General features: G+C 39.9%; 3 protein-coding genes across 3 annotated transcripts in view; 2 read left to right on the top strand and 1 right to left on the bottom strand.

Moving 5' to 3' along the window:
* Positions 1-19,722, bottom strand: part of kcnh2b (potassium voltage-gated channel, subfamily H (eag-related), member 2b) — a 275,121-nt gene that overhangs the window by 129,775 nt on the left and 125,624 nt on the right. The window lies entirely within an intron of this gene.
* On the top strand, positions 3,273-6,248 carry LOC134001939 (C-C chemokine receptor type 3-like). Its single transcript, XM_062441137.1, has 2 exons — positions 3,273-3,469; positions 4,945-6,248. The coding sequence occupies exons 1-2, from the start codon at positions 3,300-3,302 to the stop codon at positions 5,798-5,800; spliced, it is 1,026 nt and encodes a 341-aa protein (XP_062297121.1). The 5' UTR covers positions 3,273-3,299; the 3' UTR covers positions 5,801-6,248.
* Positions 17,479-19,401, top strand: LOC134001937 (C-C chemokine receptor type 3-like). The gene is made up of 3 exons (XM_062441136.1): positions 17,479-17,524; positions 17,773-17,978; positions 18,284-19,401. Exons 2-3 carry the CDS (start codon positions 17,800-17,802, stop codon positions 19,137-19,139), a joined length of 1,035 nt encoding a protein of 344 aa, XP_062297120.1. The 5' UTR covers positions 17,479-17,524; positions 17,773-17,799; the 3' UTR covers positions 19,140-19,401.

Below are 19,722 nucleotides of genomic sequence, written 5' to 3' on the forward strand. Positions count from 1 at the left end.
CACCGCTGTTTACAGGATGTTATAGTTCAATCTAACAGAAGGTGAACAATGACAATACGGTAACAATAGCACTGCTCTTTGTTTTTTAATCATAAATGCTGGCATGTTGCAGTGCTGGTTGCTCACACATTATCAGCTTCAATAATCAAAACACTTCAGTGAATTGGCACAAAGTAACATTGTGATAAGTCTGTGCTATGTTCAAGTAAAAGGCATGCTTAATCAATCCTTGAGCATTCTCTTATTTTAACAGCAATGTCATCTGCCAGGAACTAGTCTAAACCAGCCTGCTTGTGATGAACTTACAATCTGACGGTGCATTCAGAAGTAAATGAGTGAAATCAATAAGCTAACGGCAGTGACATTTCCATGTTCACGCTCTGGTGAAGATTACCTTCCAACTGGAACTGTGGTCAACATTTGATAATATTCTTCAGCTCCTATTTATGCCGACGTCAAAGGAAAAAGCCGCTCAAAAATCAAAGGCGTAAAAGAGAGCACTATCATTCTACAATTGGAACTGCACTTTCTATCTAATGTACTGCTGATGCTGTAGTAAGAGAGGTGATGCAGAATGTGAAGGAACAAGGAGAAAAAGGGTGCGTAGAGGGAGGCAAAATAGATTGAAAAGGGATAGGTCAGAGAGCAGGGGAGAGGGATTAGGGGAGAAGATCGAGTCAGAAAGGGGACAGCTATTTCAGGCTTTTGTAGAAGAAGACAGCAGTGACCTTTCACTGCTGTTTTTGGGGGGGCAGGATAACCTTTTGTGTCAAAATACACTAGGGTGCAAAAAGAAAAAAAAAATACAAGGCATGTGATCAGAGGAGAAGTTTTCTATTGAGAGGAAATGACTTTCCTATATGATGCAGAACACAGTAGTGTAAGTAGAGTAATAATGAATAGAAACACAGACACTTTCTCAATAGTTTGTTTACAGCACCAACATTTCTGCAGTGGAGAATAATTGCCTGGTGGTACATAAAGCATTTGAAATAGTCTTTGGAAAACAATATGCTGCATTATTATCATTAACTTGACAAATAATACAAATATTTTCACCACTGCTTACAAATGAGCAATGCAAATGAGCTTTGGTCATCTATTAGAGGAAGACAGGAGAGTCTACAAATAATTGGCTTCTTCTTCTATTGTCTCTAGTTAATTAGCACATTTATACCATGACTCAAAAGAGAGCCAGCTAGGAATTTAGTTTGCAGCTTCACTTTTCAGGACTTTTCCAATATGTCTTAAACACTCATTGAAAAGAGTTTAAAAGCAAATTGCATGAATTAATTGTGTTCATCCTGCTGTGTGTTATAATGTCAGGTGTTGTATGACTCGGTTGCTCATTGAAGTGACATGACATAACTTAGTGTTATATAACTAAGCTATCCTAAACAGTGCTAATGGCACTGAGTGGGATGATGAACAAAAGAGTTTAGCAGGGAGACCTGCAATGGCAGAGAAGAGAAGAGAAGAGAAGAGAAGAGAAGAGAAGAGAAGAGAAGAGAAGAGAAGAGAAGAGAAGAGAAGAGAAGAGAAGAGAAGAGAAGAGAAGAGAAGAGAAGAGAAGAGAAGAGAAGAGAAGAGAAGAGAAGAGAAGAGAAGAGAAGAGAAGAGAAGAGAAACTGAACATTGTGACATTTGTATCAATAGAAATCTCACTCAGAGGTCTATCAAAGCAGATCTGTTAGACATTCTGTCCTCTACTTCCTGTGACGATGTGTCTATTTCAGATCACTTTCTCCTGTCCATGTTTATTTCCAACACTGTTATCCCCCTCACGTCAGGTTAGCCTGCTACCACTAATTACAAGGCTGGCAAGCTGCTGTCATACTGTGTGTTGCAAAGCAACAAGAGTGACACTCGTTCTGCCCTTTAAACATTTCCTCTCTCTGTTGCCAGCTACACTCACTGCTAAGTTTTCTGTTTGATCAGATGGAGGAAAAGAATTTGATGAGATAATATTGAAAATGTTTAATATCAGCTGCTGCTGATTTGTTATTATTACTGAGCAGTGTTCAAAATGTATCAATATAAATATAGTCTCTAAATATCAGTGAAGTGCAATGAGACCTCCCTGGACAGTATCTGTGTAACTGATGACAGCATTGTAGTGATTGACATACACACACATTGTCATAGGGGGCATTCCATAGACTTACATTCATTTCCTACAGATTTACCATACATTTAACTATAAACACTACTTGCCTAACCCTAACCCTTAAATATTGACCCAAAAATAATATATAAAAATATATAATACATACATAAATATATTCTTTATGGCCTGATCATAAAGGGTGGGACCAGACACAGAACAATTCTTTTTTGTGGGTTCTTTTAATCCCGGCCTGTACTCAAATAGGGGCAGTATTAAACCTATAATTATGGGTTATGATGAACACCATGAAATGAAAAAAAAAAAATCATTTTCCCTCTCACTTTCACTTCTGGATCTTAACTGTCTACTACTGAACTAAAAACACTGGTGCAGATAGGCCAGCCAGTAACATTTACAGTAAACTCTAGCCCGCTCTCCCTTACAGCTAACTTAATCTAGTGAACTTTAACTTTTACTATCAACAGAAAATAGTAGTGGAGTAGTGGCTACATTTTTCCAATAAACTCAAGATACGTTTTTTAAAAGAATATCATACACTCACTTGCAGTCCAGTGTGCAGCCTGCATGCTAAGAATCAACCCTGTACACAGAAGTCTATCACCCCTCTGTGGTTGGCATAAGCATACAAAATCAACAGTTCAGTTAAATAATCATCATCTGATGCTATAATTGTAACAATCAGTTTATGTGTCATTTATTTATCTTCACTTACACTGAGCTGCTGTTCAGAACCGCCCTCAGTGCGTTGGAGAAAACACACACACTCGCACGTTTTTTGGTACTTCCTTCCCTTATCTGGCTGACTTGTCATGTAGGAACTTGACCTGAACCGAGTCAGACAGCTCTCTGGTCCTCAGAGTCAGACAACAAGGAGAAGCTTCTCTGCTGGCCAGGTGGTAAGTCAGCTCAGCTTAGCCTGATCCTCATTCCCACAAACATCTGATTTACCTCTGGGGCTCCTTGGAGGTTCTCAGTTAAAGAGATTGTTTTCTAGCTCTTCTTATTTGCATGCATGCAGAGATTGATAGTTCTCATATATTACTATACAGCTGCTAATTTTACAGTGTTACTTTGATACTGACTGCATCACTGCATCATATTGTGAATGTTGTATATATGACTGTTACATTTGTGTTTCTCACAGATTTCCCTGCTTACATTTGAGGAGAAGATGGAAACTACAACATTTGATTACGACTATGTCACTGATGGCTTGAAGCCGGAAGAAATATGTAACAGTGAAGCTGTAAACGTTCTGGGAGCTCAAATTTCCTACATTTACTACTTCATGTTTCTCTTCAGTCTGGTTGGCAACGGGCTGGTCCTGGTCATCATCCATCGGTGAGTGAACAAACTAAACTCAGCAGAAATAAAAGAATATGAAACTAATTGTTGGTTGAGCAGTTTAAAGCAATAAGAGGAAGTAAATGTACCACCTGTGAATGACTCTATTCAAATGTGTAATAGGAGTAAATTAAAGTTGTAATCATTACAATTCAGCAAGTGTGATTTAATATTACAGTCCCAGAATTCTAGGGGCAGCAAACACTAGTGAAATATTATGTTAAATATACAACAGAAAAACAGCTGCTACAGCTCTGATACAGTGTTAGGAGAGTGAACAGTGAGGCTGATACCACTGAGATAAGATCACAACTCTGTGGCATCAAAAAACGATAAAAAAGATCTTTTTGATCTAATGTGGGATCTCCCCTAAGCCTGGTGTGTTTCCAAAAGGAATCTCAAAAAGCTAATTTTAAATTGGTCGAAGACTTAAAAGACTTTTAGAGTTGAAATAAATTGATCAAATTAAATTGGGTTCATTTGCGTGCATTAATGGTGTTAGACAAATGAATACTGTATAAGAAACCCAGTGAAGAATTACAGAGTTAAATGCAAAAGAGACTTGATTAAAGAAATAAAAAAATAAAAGAGAGAGGGCTAAGCCACCAGGAGAGCAAACAAAAAAAAAAGGGAAAAATCTGCATTTAGTGTATAAACTAATACGCAGTGACGCCAGGAGAGGAAAGTCCGCGTCTAGTAGATAAAACTGGTGTGCGATGTGGCCAGGAGTGCGTGTGCTAGGGTTTACTCTGTGACTCAGTGCACACTCAGCTAACGGACCCAACCTAGTGTTAGCTCAGAGGAGTAGGGACATTAACCTGACATTAAATGCACACATCTGTAAGAAAACATTTGAATTTGAAATTTTAATATTACCATATTTCTGTAGCTATATAACCATAAACAGTGCACAGATGAAATTGCCTATTCTAGGAGTTAAATATCCAACACTTTGGAATAATGCAAAAAAAAAGACCCAAACAATAAAGAAGAAAAAAAAAATACTGAAATTATCCCAAAATGAAGGTTGTGTTATTACATACTGCAATATAGTACTGCATGAAAAATCTAATTGAAATCGTGTTCACAATGTCAGCCTGTGCAATTATATAACTGCAATATACTGCAATTAACAATGTGCGTGTGAGAACATTTGGTCATCTACGCACCATGAGCAGAGATAATTCATAGACTGCTCTTAATCAGTTTCTGTCTAGTCAGTGAAGCCTGTGCAGTGCATGGTCACATACATGAGAGGGGCAAAATATTAGGAACACCAATCAATATAATGCACCTCAGTAGGCCACCACCACTTAGTTTATCTAGTAGTCACACTTTTCTAAAATGCATGCTTAGATTTACTTCAGTGCAACCAACCAATCCACAGTTTGAAAGTTGCAAAATAGAACTGTAAAAAATGCTTGTGCTGCTTTTTCCTTCAACATTTAACAATTTAAATGGTCATTTGTTAGGTTTGAGAGGCTGACCACTGTGACCAACATTTTGCTGCTGAACCTAGTGATGTCCTCCTTGATCTTCATGAGCAGCCTTCCATTCCATGGAGTGTACATGCAGCTCTCTAACTGGATCTTTGGCAACGTTATGTGTAAGATTGTAGGTAGTGTCTACTACCTGGGCTTTTACAGTTCTGTCCTGTTTCTGGCTCTCCTGACCTTTGACCGACACCTCGCAGTCGTTTACTCCTTGGGTGCGCAACGAATGAGAAGTCAACGCTACGCGTTACTCTGCTGTGCTGTGGTGTGGCTGGTCAGCAGTCTGGCGTGCATCCCGTCGATGATTCTATACAGAACTGTTTATTACCCCGTTGATAAGGCAACACTCTGTCAGGAAGTTCCTGGTAACTTCACAGATGATACTGTAACCCATCTGAGAAATTCTGCATTTTACATTCAGCTTTTTCTTTTCTTGCTCTTTCCTCTGATTGTTGTTGTGTACTGCTATGTGAGGATTGCTATCACTATCATATCATCCAAGATAGTTACCAAGTTCAAGACAGTCAGGTTGATATTTGTCATTGTCCTGTTATTTTTTATTTGCTGGATCCCATACAATGTTGTACTACTGACTGACAATGGAAGCGTGGACTGTGAGGAAAGGAGGAGGAGGGGTTATGCAGAACAAGTCACTCGTAATCTTGCCTACATTTACTTCTGCATCAGTCCCATCTTCTATACATTTGTTGGGAAAAAGTTCCAAAACTACTTCAGACAGATGGTGGTAAAATGCTTCCCAGGGTTAAAGAAGTATATTTCTGTTGATCAGGTCAGCAGAAGTAATATGTCCACAAAAACTACATCAAATAAATGAGCAGTGTCAGACTCTGACCTGCCCTGAGGACCCGAGCTTGAGGAAGCTTTTCCTGACAACACTGCATTTGGATCCTCAACAAAATGTTAGTATAATTTGTAACAAAAAAAAAATTAGAAGTGTAAAGTTTAATGCTTTTTGTTATGATAAGAACAGTTTTAACTGTGCATAATTAATTCTTTATTGAACACCAGTATTAGCCAGGTCCAAATAAAGTGAGCTTTTCCAAAACAGTGAGTCATGCATCAGCATGCACACTCATTCTCCATACCTGTATCTATATCTGCTCTGATTTCGTCATTTGTTTAATCTTGTTGTTTATGTTCTTTTTATTAGTTCTGTTTATAATGAATCATGTCAGTTGATGTTGTACAGTGATGTTTTATTATCTGGCAAGTTGCTCACATTTCATGTAATGCACATTTTTACTTGGAAATAAAACTGTGAGTAAGCACCAAAAAAGTCAAGTCACTGAAACCACGGGCGTCGAAGTGGGGGGAGAAATTGGAATGTTTTACCAGGGCCCCAAGCACGGGGGGGCCCTGGGCTTCTTTTTAAATATATCAGTTATAAAAAACGACGTCATAAATATTTAAATAAAATCAAAGTTGCTATGAAAGTTCAATAATAAGGTCGCTTTAATCAAATTAAGACTGTCTGAGACTACCTGCACCCCTTCAGGAGGCTTTTGTATGGGGGCCCAGAATTTGGTGCTACACCCCTGACTGAAACTACAACACAATCATAAAAGTGCAAGTGCAGAAGATACATATGCATCAAGGCATCAGTTTTTAATGCAGTTATATAAGAATCAGAGCAGAATATACATAATAACCTAAGTGTTCAGTGTGGGGTCCTCTCTCAGGTCCTCAGGTAGGGGGTTCCATCTACTTGGGGAATAAATACAAAATGCAGCCTGCCCTGCTTTATGGATAATATAGGCAAAGTGCCCAAGGGTACAATTTTAAAACAAACAAAAACACACACACACACACACACACACACACACACACACACACACACATTTAGGTAAATATGACAAAGATGCTGGTAACTGATAACTTTTTTTATGCATGTCTATTTTCTTTTACTTTCTGTAACTGCAATGATTGTGTGTGTTGTAGTTATTGTGTAACAATTGACCTACACTCACTCACTGTGGCTTGCTCTATTCCTCCTGTGTAGATCTGGTGTAAAATAAACGCTTCATGTAAAAAAACTCAGCTTCCTCATTAATTTCACCCTCATGTCGATCACTGATACACAGAAGGCTCTGGTAGAAGAAAATATTCTTTCAGTACTCTGCTGTGCTCAGCCAGTCCCTTCTCCTTCCAAACATACACATACACACGTTGTCCTACTTCACTGTTGGGGACAATTCATAAACAATTTCCTGAAGACTCAATCTTACCAAAATAATAACCACTACTTGTCTAACCCTAAGCCCCTAACCCTAACCATAACCATAACCATAAGCACTGACCCAAACATCAGGGGACATGGCTTTTGTCCAAATTTGGACATGCTATTCCCAATTAACTGAACTTCAGTCTGAAATTTGTCCTCAAAACTAGCCTATGACAGGCCCGCTCCACACCCCTCACCACAATGCACACACTCACACATATTTAGTACTTCCTTCCCCTATCTAGCTGACTTATTATAGAGTGACTTGACCTGAACCAAGTCAGACAGCTCTCTGGTTCTCAGAGTCAGACAACAAGGAGAAGCTTCTCTGCTGGCCAGGCGGTAAGTCAGCTCAGCTTAGCTTGATCCTCATTCCCACAAACATCTGAGATTGATAGTTCTCATATATTACTATACAGCTGCTAATTTTACAGTGTTACTTTGATACTGACTGCATCACTGCATCATATTGTGAATGTTTTATATATGACTGTTACATTTGTGTTTCTCACAGATTTCCCTGCTTACATTTGAGGAGAAGATGGAAACTACAACATTTGATTACAGTAACTATATCGATTACAATTACAGCTACGAGAAACCAGTAGAAATATGTGATAGTGAAGCTGTAAACTATCTGGGAGCTAAAATTTCCTACATTTACTACTTCATGTTCCTCTTCAGTCTGGTTGGCAACGGGCTGGTCCTGGTCATCATCCATCGGTGAGTGGACAAACAAAACTCAGCAGAAATGAAATAATATTAAACTAATTGTTGGTTTAGCAGTTTAAAGCAATAAGAGGAAGCAAATGTACCATTTGAAAACTTGTGAAGTTCACACAACCCTTACTATAATTACCTGTGAATTACTCTATTCAAATGTGTAATAGGAGTAAATTAGTTGTAATCATTATAATTCAGCAACTAATGTGATTTAATTCTACAGTCCCAGAATTTTAGGGGCAGCAAATACTAGTGAAATATTTAGTTAAATATACAACAGAAAAACAGCTGCTACAGCTCTGATACAGCGTTAGGAGAGTGAACAGTGAGGCAAAAAACGATCTTTTTGATCTAATGTGGGGTCTCCCCTAAGCCTGGTGTGTTTCCAAAAAGAATCTCAAAAAGTTAATTATAAATTGGTCGAAGACGTAAAAGACTTTTAGAGTTTAACTAAATTGATCAAATTAAATTGGGTTCATTTGCGTGCATTAATGGTGTTAGACAAATGAATACTGTATAAGAAACCCAGTGAAGAATTACAGAGTTAAATGCAAAAGAGACTTGATTAAAGAAATAAAAAAATAAAAGAGAGAGGGCTAAACCACCAGGAGAGCAAACAAAAAAAAGGGAAAAATCTGCATTTAGTGTATAAACTAATACGCAGTGACGCCAGGAGAGGAAAGTCTGCGTCTAGTAGATAAAACTGGTGTGCGATGTGGCCAGGAGTGCGTGTGCTAGGGTTTACTCTGTGACTCAGTGCACACTCAGCTAACGGACCCAACCTAGTGTTAGCTCAGAGGAGTAGGGAGAAGAGAGTTACAGCTGCACCTCTCAATTTGACTATCAATCCGAACAATCTCAACTGCATACATTGAACAGTTTCCTGTACTCTGTGTATTACATGAATGTACTTATACACTACAGTTAACACATTCAAAATCCTACACTTTACTACTCTAGAGATGCATTTCAAATTAATCAATCATCTTAGAAATAATCTCTGCCTGCATAACTCTCCAGACTGTGTATCTATGTTGTGTTTCTGACATTATTTTAAATGGTCTGTACATAAGAGACCACTGATCCAGAGGTTTTTTTAGAGTTTTATTGATGTCTGAGTATTGTTGTTAGTCTGCTCTGTGTCAGTTAAGTAACCCATCGTGCTGTGTTTTTAGTTGAAAATGATATAGGTTAAACCCATAGACTGTATATAAAATGGACGTAACATCCGTGATGTCACCCATTGGTTTGTGGACTGCTGCTTGGAAGCGAATAGTTTCGGATCTGAGCAGCGCCATCTTGAAAATTTCCGGTGCATGCCGGGTAAAAAAAAACACTGATTCTACTTATATGGGCATCAGGAGGAGCATGAGGCGCCCTCCTGAACCTGTGAACCAATCAACCTGTCAATCACGACGTAGCCACGCCCTAATGCATACCCTGCTTTATCGTCAAATATAATATCAGGGAAGCCAAAATTTCACAAATGAACATCATACTGCATTGAAGAAGGCTTTAAACTAGCGATTGAGACCATAAACACATTTTGAAAACGTTTATTGAGTTTAGAAATCAAGTGAGAAGTTGGTGAATTCTCCATTGACTTGTATAGAGACGGAAGTCCTTTTGACACCAAAACGGTCGCCCCCTGGTGGCCTTTTTATAGAATGCAGTTTTACTTCCGCGTTCGCATCATTTCAGAGGACCAGGGGGGTATTCCAGAATGCGGGTTATGTGAAAACTCAGAGTAAGTTAACCCTGAGATGAGGGAAACTCCGTGTTATCCGTTCCAGAAAGTGAGGTAACTGAAACTCTGAGTCAGTCACCATGGTAACTGTCACCATGGTAACTGACTCTGTGAACATAACCTGATCGCTGGCAGGTTTTCTTTAAGAAACCCTGAGTTTCTACCGGTCTCCTCCTACCTGAAGCAAGCTGACAGACATGGGTGGTCCGTTTCTTCGCAATCCGATACATATCGAGGCAGAATTAATTCGCAATGCCTTATGTTGGGAGATGTATTCAGGGCTCAATTGGATGTGCTTTCATTCCGAGATGAATATCTGTTAGAACGGTATCACTGTTCATTACACTCAATCATTTCTTAACATTGTCCGGCCATATCTGCCTTCTTGTTAATCTAATTTTTAGGAAGTATTTTATTTAATATTCATGTACACATCGTCACATGTTAGTCTTATAATCAATGACTCCAATATGTATTATATGTAAAATTGTGTTAAATAAAAGTGTTAAAATAGTGTAAAATGTTAATCTACTAAGCAGGATATTAGATGAGAGGACAGTGTGTTAAGCAGCTTTCTGTTGGGGGTTTAAATTACTACATGTTGAAGTAGCCACTGAATTAATATTTACTTCGTTTAATAGCCTACGTCAAATATGAATAAAATCAAAGTGAGGTACAATCATAGCCCAGCAAAATGTGCCTTACGTTCTCAATTATGTTTTTTTATTTTATTTTTAGCTGCTTCCAAATACGTTACACCACTTTTTCACCTGTATGCTACAATTTTAAGTGAGGTAAGTTAAGTCAGTGGAGTAGTGCATTACAGTTTTCTCCCATGCTGCTTCTCTCTCCTTAGCGTCTGCAGCGGTGTTACTTTTTGTGAAATATATGATCATATTCGCCACAGGCCTGCAGGGGGAGCTCCAGTTACAGTGAGGTGACGTAACTCAAGCTTTTTTTCTCAGTAGTTGCCATGGTGAATCAAGGTATCGGGGCTCCATTGATGATGGCTTTGTATAGTGGTCGCGCACACGCTAAACTCAAGGTTAACATACTCAGAGTTGATTTACCTAATTCAGATCAGCTGTTCTGGAACCGGATACTCAGAGTTTCCCCTCTCAGAGTAAGTCAACTCAGAGTTCTGGGTTAGACTCAGATTTTGTTGAACCTCCTACCTGGAATACCCCCCTGAACTCCCCGCCTGGTTAAACCAAGAATGATAATAGTAATAAGAAGAGATGTGATGTCACTCATTTAACCTGACGTTAAATGCACACATCTGTAAGAAAAACATTTGAATTTGAAGTTTTAATATTACCATATTTATGTAGCTATATAACCATAAACAGTGCACAGATGAAATTGCCTATTCTAGGAGTTAAATATCCAAAACTTTGGAATAATGCAAAAAAGACCCAAACAATAAAGAAGAAAAGAGAAAAACTGAAATTATCCCAAAATGAAGGTTGTGTTATTACATACTGCAATATAGTGCTGCATGATAAATCTAATTGAAATCGTGTTCACAATGTCAGCCTGTGCAATTATATAACTGCAATATACTGCAATTAACAATGTGCGTGTGAGAACATTTGGTCATCTACGCACCATGAGCAGAGATAATTCATAGACTGCTCTTAATCAGTTTCTGTCTAGTCAGTGAAGCCTGTGCAGTGCATGGTCACATACATGAGGGGCAAAATATTAGGAACACCAGTCAATATAATGCACCTCAGTAGGCCACCACCACTTAGTTTATCTAGTAGTCACACTTGTCTAAAACGGATGCTTAGATTTACTTCAGTGCCACCAACCAATCCACAGTTTGGAAGTTGCAAAATAGAACTGTTAAAAATGCTTGTGCTGTTTTTTCCTTCAATATTTAATAATTGAAATGGTCATTTGTTAGGTTTGAGAGGCTGACCACTGTGACCAACATTTTGCTGCTGAACCTAGTGATGTCCTCCTTGATCTTCATGAGCAGCCTTCCATTCCAGGGAGTGTACATGCAGCTCTCTAACTGGATCTTTGGCAACGTTATGTGCAAGATTGTAGGCAGTGTCTACTACCTGGGCTTTTACAGTTCTGTCCTGTTTCTGGCTCTCCTGACCTTTGACCGACACCTTCCAGTCGTTTACTCCTTGGGTGCGCCACGAATGAGAAGTCATCGCTACGCATTACTCTGCTGTGCTGTGGTGTGGCTGGTCAGCAGTCTGGCGTGCATCCCGTCGATGATTCTATACAAAGCTTTTTATTACAGCGTTGATGATGCAATACTCTGTCAGGAAGTTCCTGGTAACTTCACAGATAATACTGTAACACATCTGAAAAATTCTGCATTTTACATTCAGCTTTTTATTTTCTTGCTCTTTCCTCTGATTGTTGTTGTGTACTGCTATGTGAGGATTGCTATCACTATCATATCATCCAAGATAGTTACCAAGTTCAAGACAGTCAGGTTGATATTTGTAATTGTCCTGTTATTTTTTATTTCCTGGATCCCATACAATGTTGTACTACTGACTGACAATGGAAGCATGGAATGTGTGGAAAGGAGGAGGAGGGGTTATGCAGAACAAGTCACTCGTAGTCTTGCCTACATTTACTTCTGCATCAGTCCCATCTTCTATACCTTTGTTGGGAAAAAGTTCCAAAACTACTTCAGACAGATGGTGGTAAAACGCTTCCCAGGGTTAAAGAAGTATATTTCTGTTGATCAGGTCAGCAGAAGTAATATGTCCACAAAAACTACATCAAATATATGAGCAGTGTCAGACGTGTCAGACTCTGACCTGCCCTGAGGACCCGAGCTTGAGGAAGCTTTTCCTGACAACACTGCATTTGGATCCTCAACAAAATGTTAGTATAATTTGTAACCAAAAAAAAATAGTGTAAAGTGTATTGCTTTTTGTTATAAGAACAGGATTAACTGTGCATAATTAACTCTTTATTGAACACCAGTATTAGCCGGGTCCAAATAAAGTGAGCTAAAGTGAGGGGGGGGGGGGAGACTGCTTTGAATGGAGACAACCCATTAACACATCCAAGCTCACCAAAATCAATAGCCCTCTTAGGTGAAGGTTAAATAGACTTATAACAGTTATTATAAAATGCTATTTGTGACTATTGCAGCAGCCTACTCATTTTAAAACATGCTTAGCAGTTATTATTGATGATATTGATGCTGATAATAATTTAAAAATGTAGTAAATGGCATAAGTAACCTAGCACATAATACAGCAAATGTCCATTACCCGTTAGCAAATCTAAATCTTACCTTTTCAATCAAAAGTCCCTTTCAGAAACAGTGGCAGACTGCAGACTTGAGTGGAGGTCATAATGACTATTGAGTCATGTTTTGTTTTTGGATGTAAAATTTTGTTGCTGTTTATTGTTTATTAAGGATCCAGAGTTTAACATTATCACATCACAGCAATGTTAAGCCATGTGTGGCATTATAAAAACCTGTTTACATTTCTTTTGGAAGTAAAATCTGACTGACTGGTGAGTCTTGTGTGGTTGTATATTATTGTACAGAAGCCTTAGCAATTTTTTGAAGTAACCTAGGAAGTAAATTATAACAGGTGTGTTATAGTCTACTTTGGGGGTCATTAATAGGTCTTGCGATCTCCAATACTGTGAGATCAAACGGAAAACAACACAATTCACAAACCACAGTAAAACAACTTAAGGGTAGACTACAGTGTGTGTGTTTGGGAGGCGGCGGGGGTGGGTCTAGGGTGGGGTGGGGGGCCCTTCAGGAGGCTTTTGTATGGGGGCCCAGAATTTGGTGCTACACCCCTGACTGCAACTACAACACAATCATAAAAGTGCAAGTACAGAAGATACATATGTATCAAGGCATCAGGTTTTAATGCAAATATATAAGAATCAGTGCAGAATATACATAATAACCTAAGTGTTCAGTGTGGGGTCCTCTCTCAGGTCCTGTGGTAGGGGGTTCCATCTACTTGGGGCATAAATACAAAAGGCAGCCTGCCCTGCTTTATGGATAATATAGGCAAAGTGCCCAAGGGTACATTTTTAAAACAAACAAACAAAAACACACACACACACACACACACACACACACACACACACACACACACACACACACACACACACACACACACACACACACACACACACACACACACACACACACACACACACACACACATTTAGGTAAATATGACAATGAGGCTGGTAACTGATAACTTTTTTTATGCATGTTTATTTTCTTTTACTTTCTGTAACTGCAATGATTGTGTGTTAAAATGTGGTGATAATTACTAACATTGAGCAATGTTGTATCTGTTAAAACGGTACTTGATTGTTGACTATTATTTGCTGAAGATGTTCAAATTTGAAGGCATTATGTTAAACGAAGAAGGTGTATGTGATTCTGCATTTAGTAAGTGAATAAGTACCATATAATCAAATAAGCATGAAAACCACAATATATGTGATTATATACCACACTTTTATATTAGTAGCATTAATAATAAGAGTAATTGTGTAACATTGTACTCAAAGAAATCTGTGATAAACATTTCCCACACAGTTAATACCAGCTGAGGAAGATAGGGGGCAGCACTTAGTAAATGGAAAAGTACAAGAACTGGAGGCGGAGAATGATGTAATCCGAAATCTCCTATAGCAAAACACCTGCTAGCATAGAAACGGAAGGAAGAGCCATAAGAGGTGTTTTAGGGCGTCTTTAGGATAGGCACCAAGAACGTGAGTTCAAGTTGAGGTGAAAGAGGGTGCGAAGAACGTGAGTGCATGTTGGGGGCAGAAAGAAGCGGATTGGTTGAAACTCACTCCACCGAAGGAGGGGGTCGAAACTTTTCTGCAAGGGTGAGCAATATAGACAGTATAAAAGAGGCCCCAAGTTGTTGCTCTTTGTGTCATATATGTATAGATTCTGTCTGTGTATGTTGACTCCGGGTTTTGCTGTCGACAATAAAACTCTGCATTCAGCTGGACGGCTCCTGGTGACTTTTTGATTTAGTCTTTTTTGGAACTTCAGGCATTCTCCGAAGACGAAGTACTCAGAATGATTTAGATACTACAGTAGTTATTGTGTAACAATTGACCTACACTCACTCACTGTGGCTTGCTCTATTCCTCCTGTGTAGATCTGGTGTAAAATAAACGCTTCATGTAAAAAAACTCAGCTTCCTCATTAATTTCACCCTCATGTCGATCACTGATACACAGAAGGCTCTGGTAGAAGAAAGTATTCTTTCAGTACTCTGCTGGGCTCAGTCCCTTCTCCTTCCAAACATACACATATACACGTTGTCCTACGTCACTTTTGGGGACAATTCATAAACACGATTTCCTGAAGACTCAACCTTATTAAATAATAACCACTACTTGTCTAACCCTAACCCGAACCCTAACCCTAACCACAACCCTAACCCTAACCATAAGCACTGACCCAAAAATCAGGGGACATGGCTTTTGTCCCCATTTGGACATGCTATTCCCAATTAACTGGACTTCAGTCTGAAAGTTGTACAACCTATCCCCGCCCACACCTCTATCTGTCTGTCCTCCCGTAACCCTAACTGTAACTTCCCTAACACCAACCTTATTCCTCTCCTCTTGTCTCCCCCTCCCTCACTCCCTCTGTCCCTTCCTTCCCTCCCTCTCTCCTTCTCCCTCCCCCTTTTCTGTCTGTTCCCCCGTACCCCCAACCCTTCCCATAACCCCCACCCCCTTTCCCCTACCCTTATCCTAACCCCAACATATCAATCCTAACCTCCCTCCCCTTCATTGTCTCCCTCTGTCCCCATCGTTACTCCCCCACTCTCTCCCTTCTTATTTGTTCCTTCTCCCTCCCCCTTTCTGTCTGTCCTCCCTGTACCCCCTCCCTTTCCCGACGCCCCTTTCTGTCTGGATCCCCCGTATCCACATCCTAACCCCTACCCCTAAAACCCCCCACCCAACCCTAATCCTAGTCCCATCTCCTCTCCTCCCTCTTATTGTTTCCTCCTCCCTCGCTCCCTCCTTCCCCTCCCCCACTCTCTCCCTTATTCTTCTTCCCCTCTACCCCTTTCTGACTGTCCGTCCCATATCACCAATCCTCACCCCAACCCCATTCCCCTACCCAACCCAAAACCTCCCTCACCCCCACCTTCCCCCTTCCCCATATTGTCTCCCTTTCTCTCCCCCACTCTCATTTTCTCCATTGTCCTTATTCTCTCTATCTTCCTCCTCCCCACCCCTTTCCCCTCCCACTCTCTTTCTCCCACTCACCCTCTCCCACTCCCCAAAGTACCCCAGAGCAGACCCTCCGTGTTACTCTGCCTCATTTTCCCTTATCCTATTCCTGTATCCTGACACCCAATCCTAACCCTAACCCCTTATTCCCCCCGTTCCTTATCTCTACCCGAGCTGCCCAAGCATCCACACCACCCACAGGTGCCTTCCAGAAGCCGGACTCGACATCAATAAAATCACATCCTACCTAATGCTACCACTGGTCTCCTTATTTTAAACACACTTCACACTTGAAGCCTTTTAAAAGGTTCTGTCTGCATAGATCCAGTCTTTTAACAGTGCACACTGATTATGAATAATAATGCTTTTTACCTATAGATCCATAAACGATTATACATATTTATTGTTTGTTCACATTTTACCATGATTGTGTAGGGCCCAGTGGTTTTTACTGGGTTTTATTGATGTTGTGTTTGGCATGCATGGTCTGTCCCTGACATTAGCACTTTTATTTTTAACACTTTTTACAATTTTTACCCCTGACTTGTGGTTGTTTTATTCAGCGATCTTAATTGTGTGTCTTATTTATTTATTTCGTATTAGTATTGTTGTGTTTATGCCCGATGTATGAATCGACATAGCCTACTCTCCACACACTACATCAATTCACCCAGCACCCACAATATGAATTATGGTACTAGATTATTTTATGAACTTCATTTTATCACCACACTACACAAAGAACAAAGTTATTTTAAATACCCATTAGACCCACGCAGAAAAGGGGTTTAAAAAAAAAAAAATCAAATGAATGATATGCTTCTACAGTGGGTGTTACCGGGTGGCTCCATGGCTCCTTACCTGTGTGTGGAGGATGGGATTTGCCGGCGCTAGGACTCAAATAAGATTCCGCCGTGCGACAGACTAGAGGCCATCCAGTTAAATGGTAAATGGACTGTACTTATATAGTGCCTTTCTAGTCTATTCGACCACTCAAAGCGCTTTACACTACAACTGATTCACCCCATTCACACACATTCATACACTGATGGCAGGGGCTACCACGCAGGGTGCCAACCTGCACATCAGGAGGAAGCTAACCAGTCACTCGCATTCATACACCGTTGGCACAGCAACGGGAGCAATTAGAGGTTAAGTGTCTTGCCCGAGGACACATCGACATGTAGACTGGAGGAGCCAGGAATCGAACCGCCTCCAATCTTCCAATTGGAGGACGACCGCTCTACCTGTTGAGCCACAGGACAAGTCTGTCTGCCAGTGCAACTGAAGTTCGTGACCCCTGACCCCAACCCCAACCCTAACCTCCTAACCCTAACTTTAAGCACTTACCCAAAAATCAGGGGGCATGGCTTTTGTCCCTATTTGGACGAGCTATTCCCAATTAACTGAACTTCAGTCTGAAATTTGTCCTCAAAACTAGCCTATGACAGGCCCGCTCCACACCCCTCACCACAATGCACACACTCAAACATATTTAGTACTTCCTTCCCCTATCTGGCTGACTTATTATAGAGTGACTTGAGTTGAGCTGAGTCAGACAGCGCTCTGGTTCTCAGAGTCAGACAACAAGGAGAAGCTTCTCTGCTGGCCAGGAGGTAAGTCAGCTCAGCTTAGCCTGATCCTCATTCCCACAAACATCTGATTTACCTCTGGGGTTCCTTGGAGGTTCTCAGTTAAAGGGATTGTTTTCTAGCTCTTCTTATTTGCATGCATGCAGAGATTGATAGTTCTCATATATTACTATACAGCTGCTAATTTTACAGTGTTACTTTGACACTGACTGCATCACTGCATCATATTGTGAATGCTGTATATATGACTGTTACATTTGTGTTTCTCACAGATTTCCCTGCTTACATTTGAGGAGAAGATGGCAAAGGTAACAACTGATTACAACCATGACAATTACAATGAAAGCGACGAGAAGCTGATAGAACCATGTGATAGTGACAGTATAAACTATCTGGGAGCTCAAATTTCCTACATTTACTACTTCATGTTTCTTATCAGTCTGGTTGGCAACGGGCTGGTCCTGGTCATCATCCATTGGTGAGTGAACAAACAAAACTCAGCAGAAATAAAAGAATATGAAACTAATTGTTGGTTTAGCAGTTTAAAGCAATAAGAGGAAACAAATGTACCATTTGAAAACTTGTAAAGTTCACACCCTAGTATGTCACCACTTAGTTTATCTAGTAGTCACACTTGTCTAAAATGGGTGCTAAAGATGCTTAGATTTACTTCAGTGCCACCAACCAATCCATAGTTTGGAAGTTGCAAAATATTATTGTCAAAAATGCTTGTGATAGTCTGTCTTTTTTCAAACGTTAATAATTGAAATGGTCATTTGTTAGGTTTGAGAGGCTGACCACTGTGACCAACATTTTTCTGCTGAACCTAGTGATGTCCTCCTTGATCTTCATGAGCAGCCTTCCATTCCATGGATTGTACATGCAGCTCTCTAACTGGATCTTTGGCAACGTTATGTGCAAGATTGTAGGTAGTGTCTACTACCTGGGCTTTTACAGTTCTGTCCTGTTTCTGGCTCTCCTGACCTTTGACCGACACCTTGCAGTCGTTTACTCCTTGGGTGCGCAACGAATGAGAAGTCAACACTACGCGTTACTCTGCTGTGCTGTGGTGTGGCTGGTCAGCAGTCTGGCGTGCATCCCATCGATGATTCTATACAGAACTTTTCATTACGCCCTTGATGACACAACGTTCTGTCAGGAAGTTCCTGGGAACTTGACAGATACTCCTCTAATCCATCTGAGAAATTCTGCATTTTACATTCAGCTTTTTATTTTCTTGCTCTTTCCTCTGATTGTTGTTGTGTACTGCTATGTGAGGATTGCTATCACTGTCATATCATCCAAGATAGTTACCAAGTTCAAGACAGTCAGGTTGATATTTGTCATTGTCCTGTTATTTTTTATTTGCTGGATCCCATACAATGTTGTACTACTGACTGACAATGGAAGTGTGGACTGTGAGGAAAGTATGAGGAGGGGTTATGCAGAACAATTCACTCGTAATCTTGCCTACATTTACTTCTGCATCAGTCCCATCTTCTATACATTTGTTGGGAAAAAGTTCCAAAACTACTTCAGACAGATGGTGGTAAAACGCTTCCCAGGGTTAAAGAAGTATATTTCTGTTGATCAGGTCAGCAGAAGCAATATGTCCACAAAAAGTACACAAAACAAATGAGCAGTGACAAACTCTGAGGAATATAATGCTGTCTGTAGCAGAAGTAAAGCCAAAATATAAACCATTACAACATCCATATGTCAGTTAGCTACGCTCAAAACAAAGTTGCTTCCTCTTCATCATGACCACACCATCATGTGGTTTAGCTTAACAAAAGGAAGAGATAGAGCACTGGTGGTTCATTTACAAACTGGTTGGAAGACTTACTGTCCTCTAGTAGTCAGAATTTGATAAGTTTGATATGTCAGACCACACGTACACTGTTCCCACAATATGTTGCAAATTTTGCACCCAATGTTACAGTTAACTGCATCATAAATTGGGCTTTTGTACAGAATTAAGGTTAAAGGGATCCATAGTTACTTAATCCTTGTATATCTCAGCAAATTGTAAAACTGTGTTTTTTGATGTTGAAAAAAGGGGCTCACTCTGTATTTCTGCCATACAGCGTAAACACTCGTTTTTAATATGTATCTGTATCTCTGTCAGCTTTTCCTGACTACACATCATTTTGATACTCACCAAAATGTCAGACAAAAAAAATTTGAAGTGTAAAGTGTAATACTTTTGGTTATGATAAGAG

Source organism: Scomber scombrus, chromosome 20 (assembly GCF_963691925.1).
Source record: "Scomber scombrus chromosome 20, fScoSco1.1, whole genome shotgun sequence".
NCBI classification, from domain to species: Eukaryota; Metazoa; Chordata; class Actinopteri; order Scombriformes; family Scombridae; genus Scomber; species Scomber scombrus.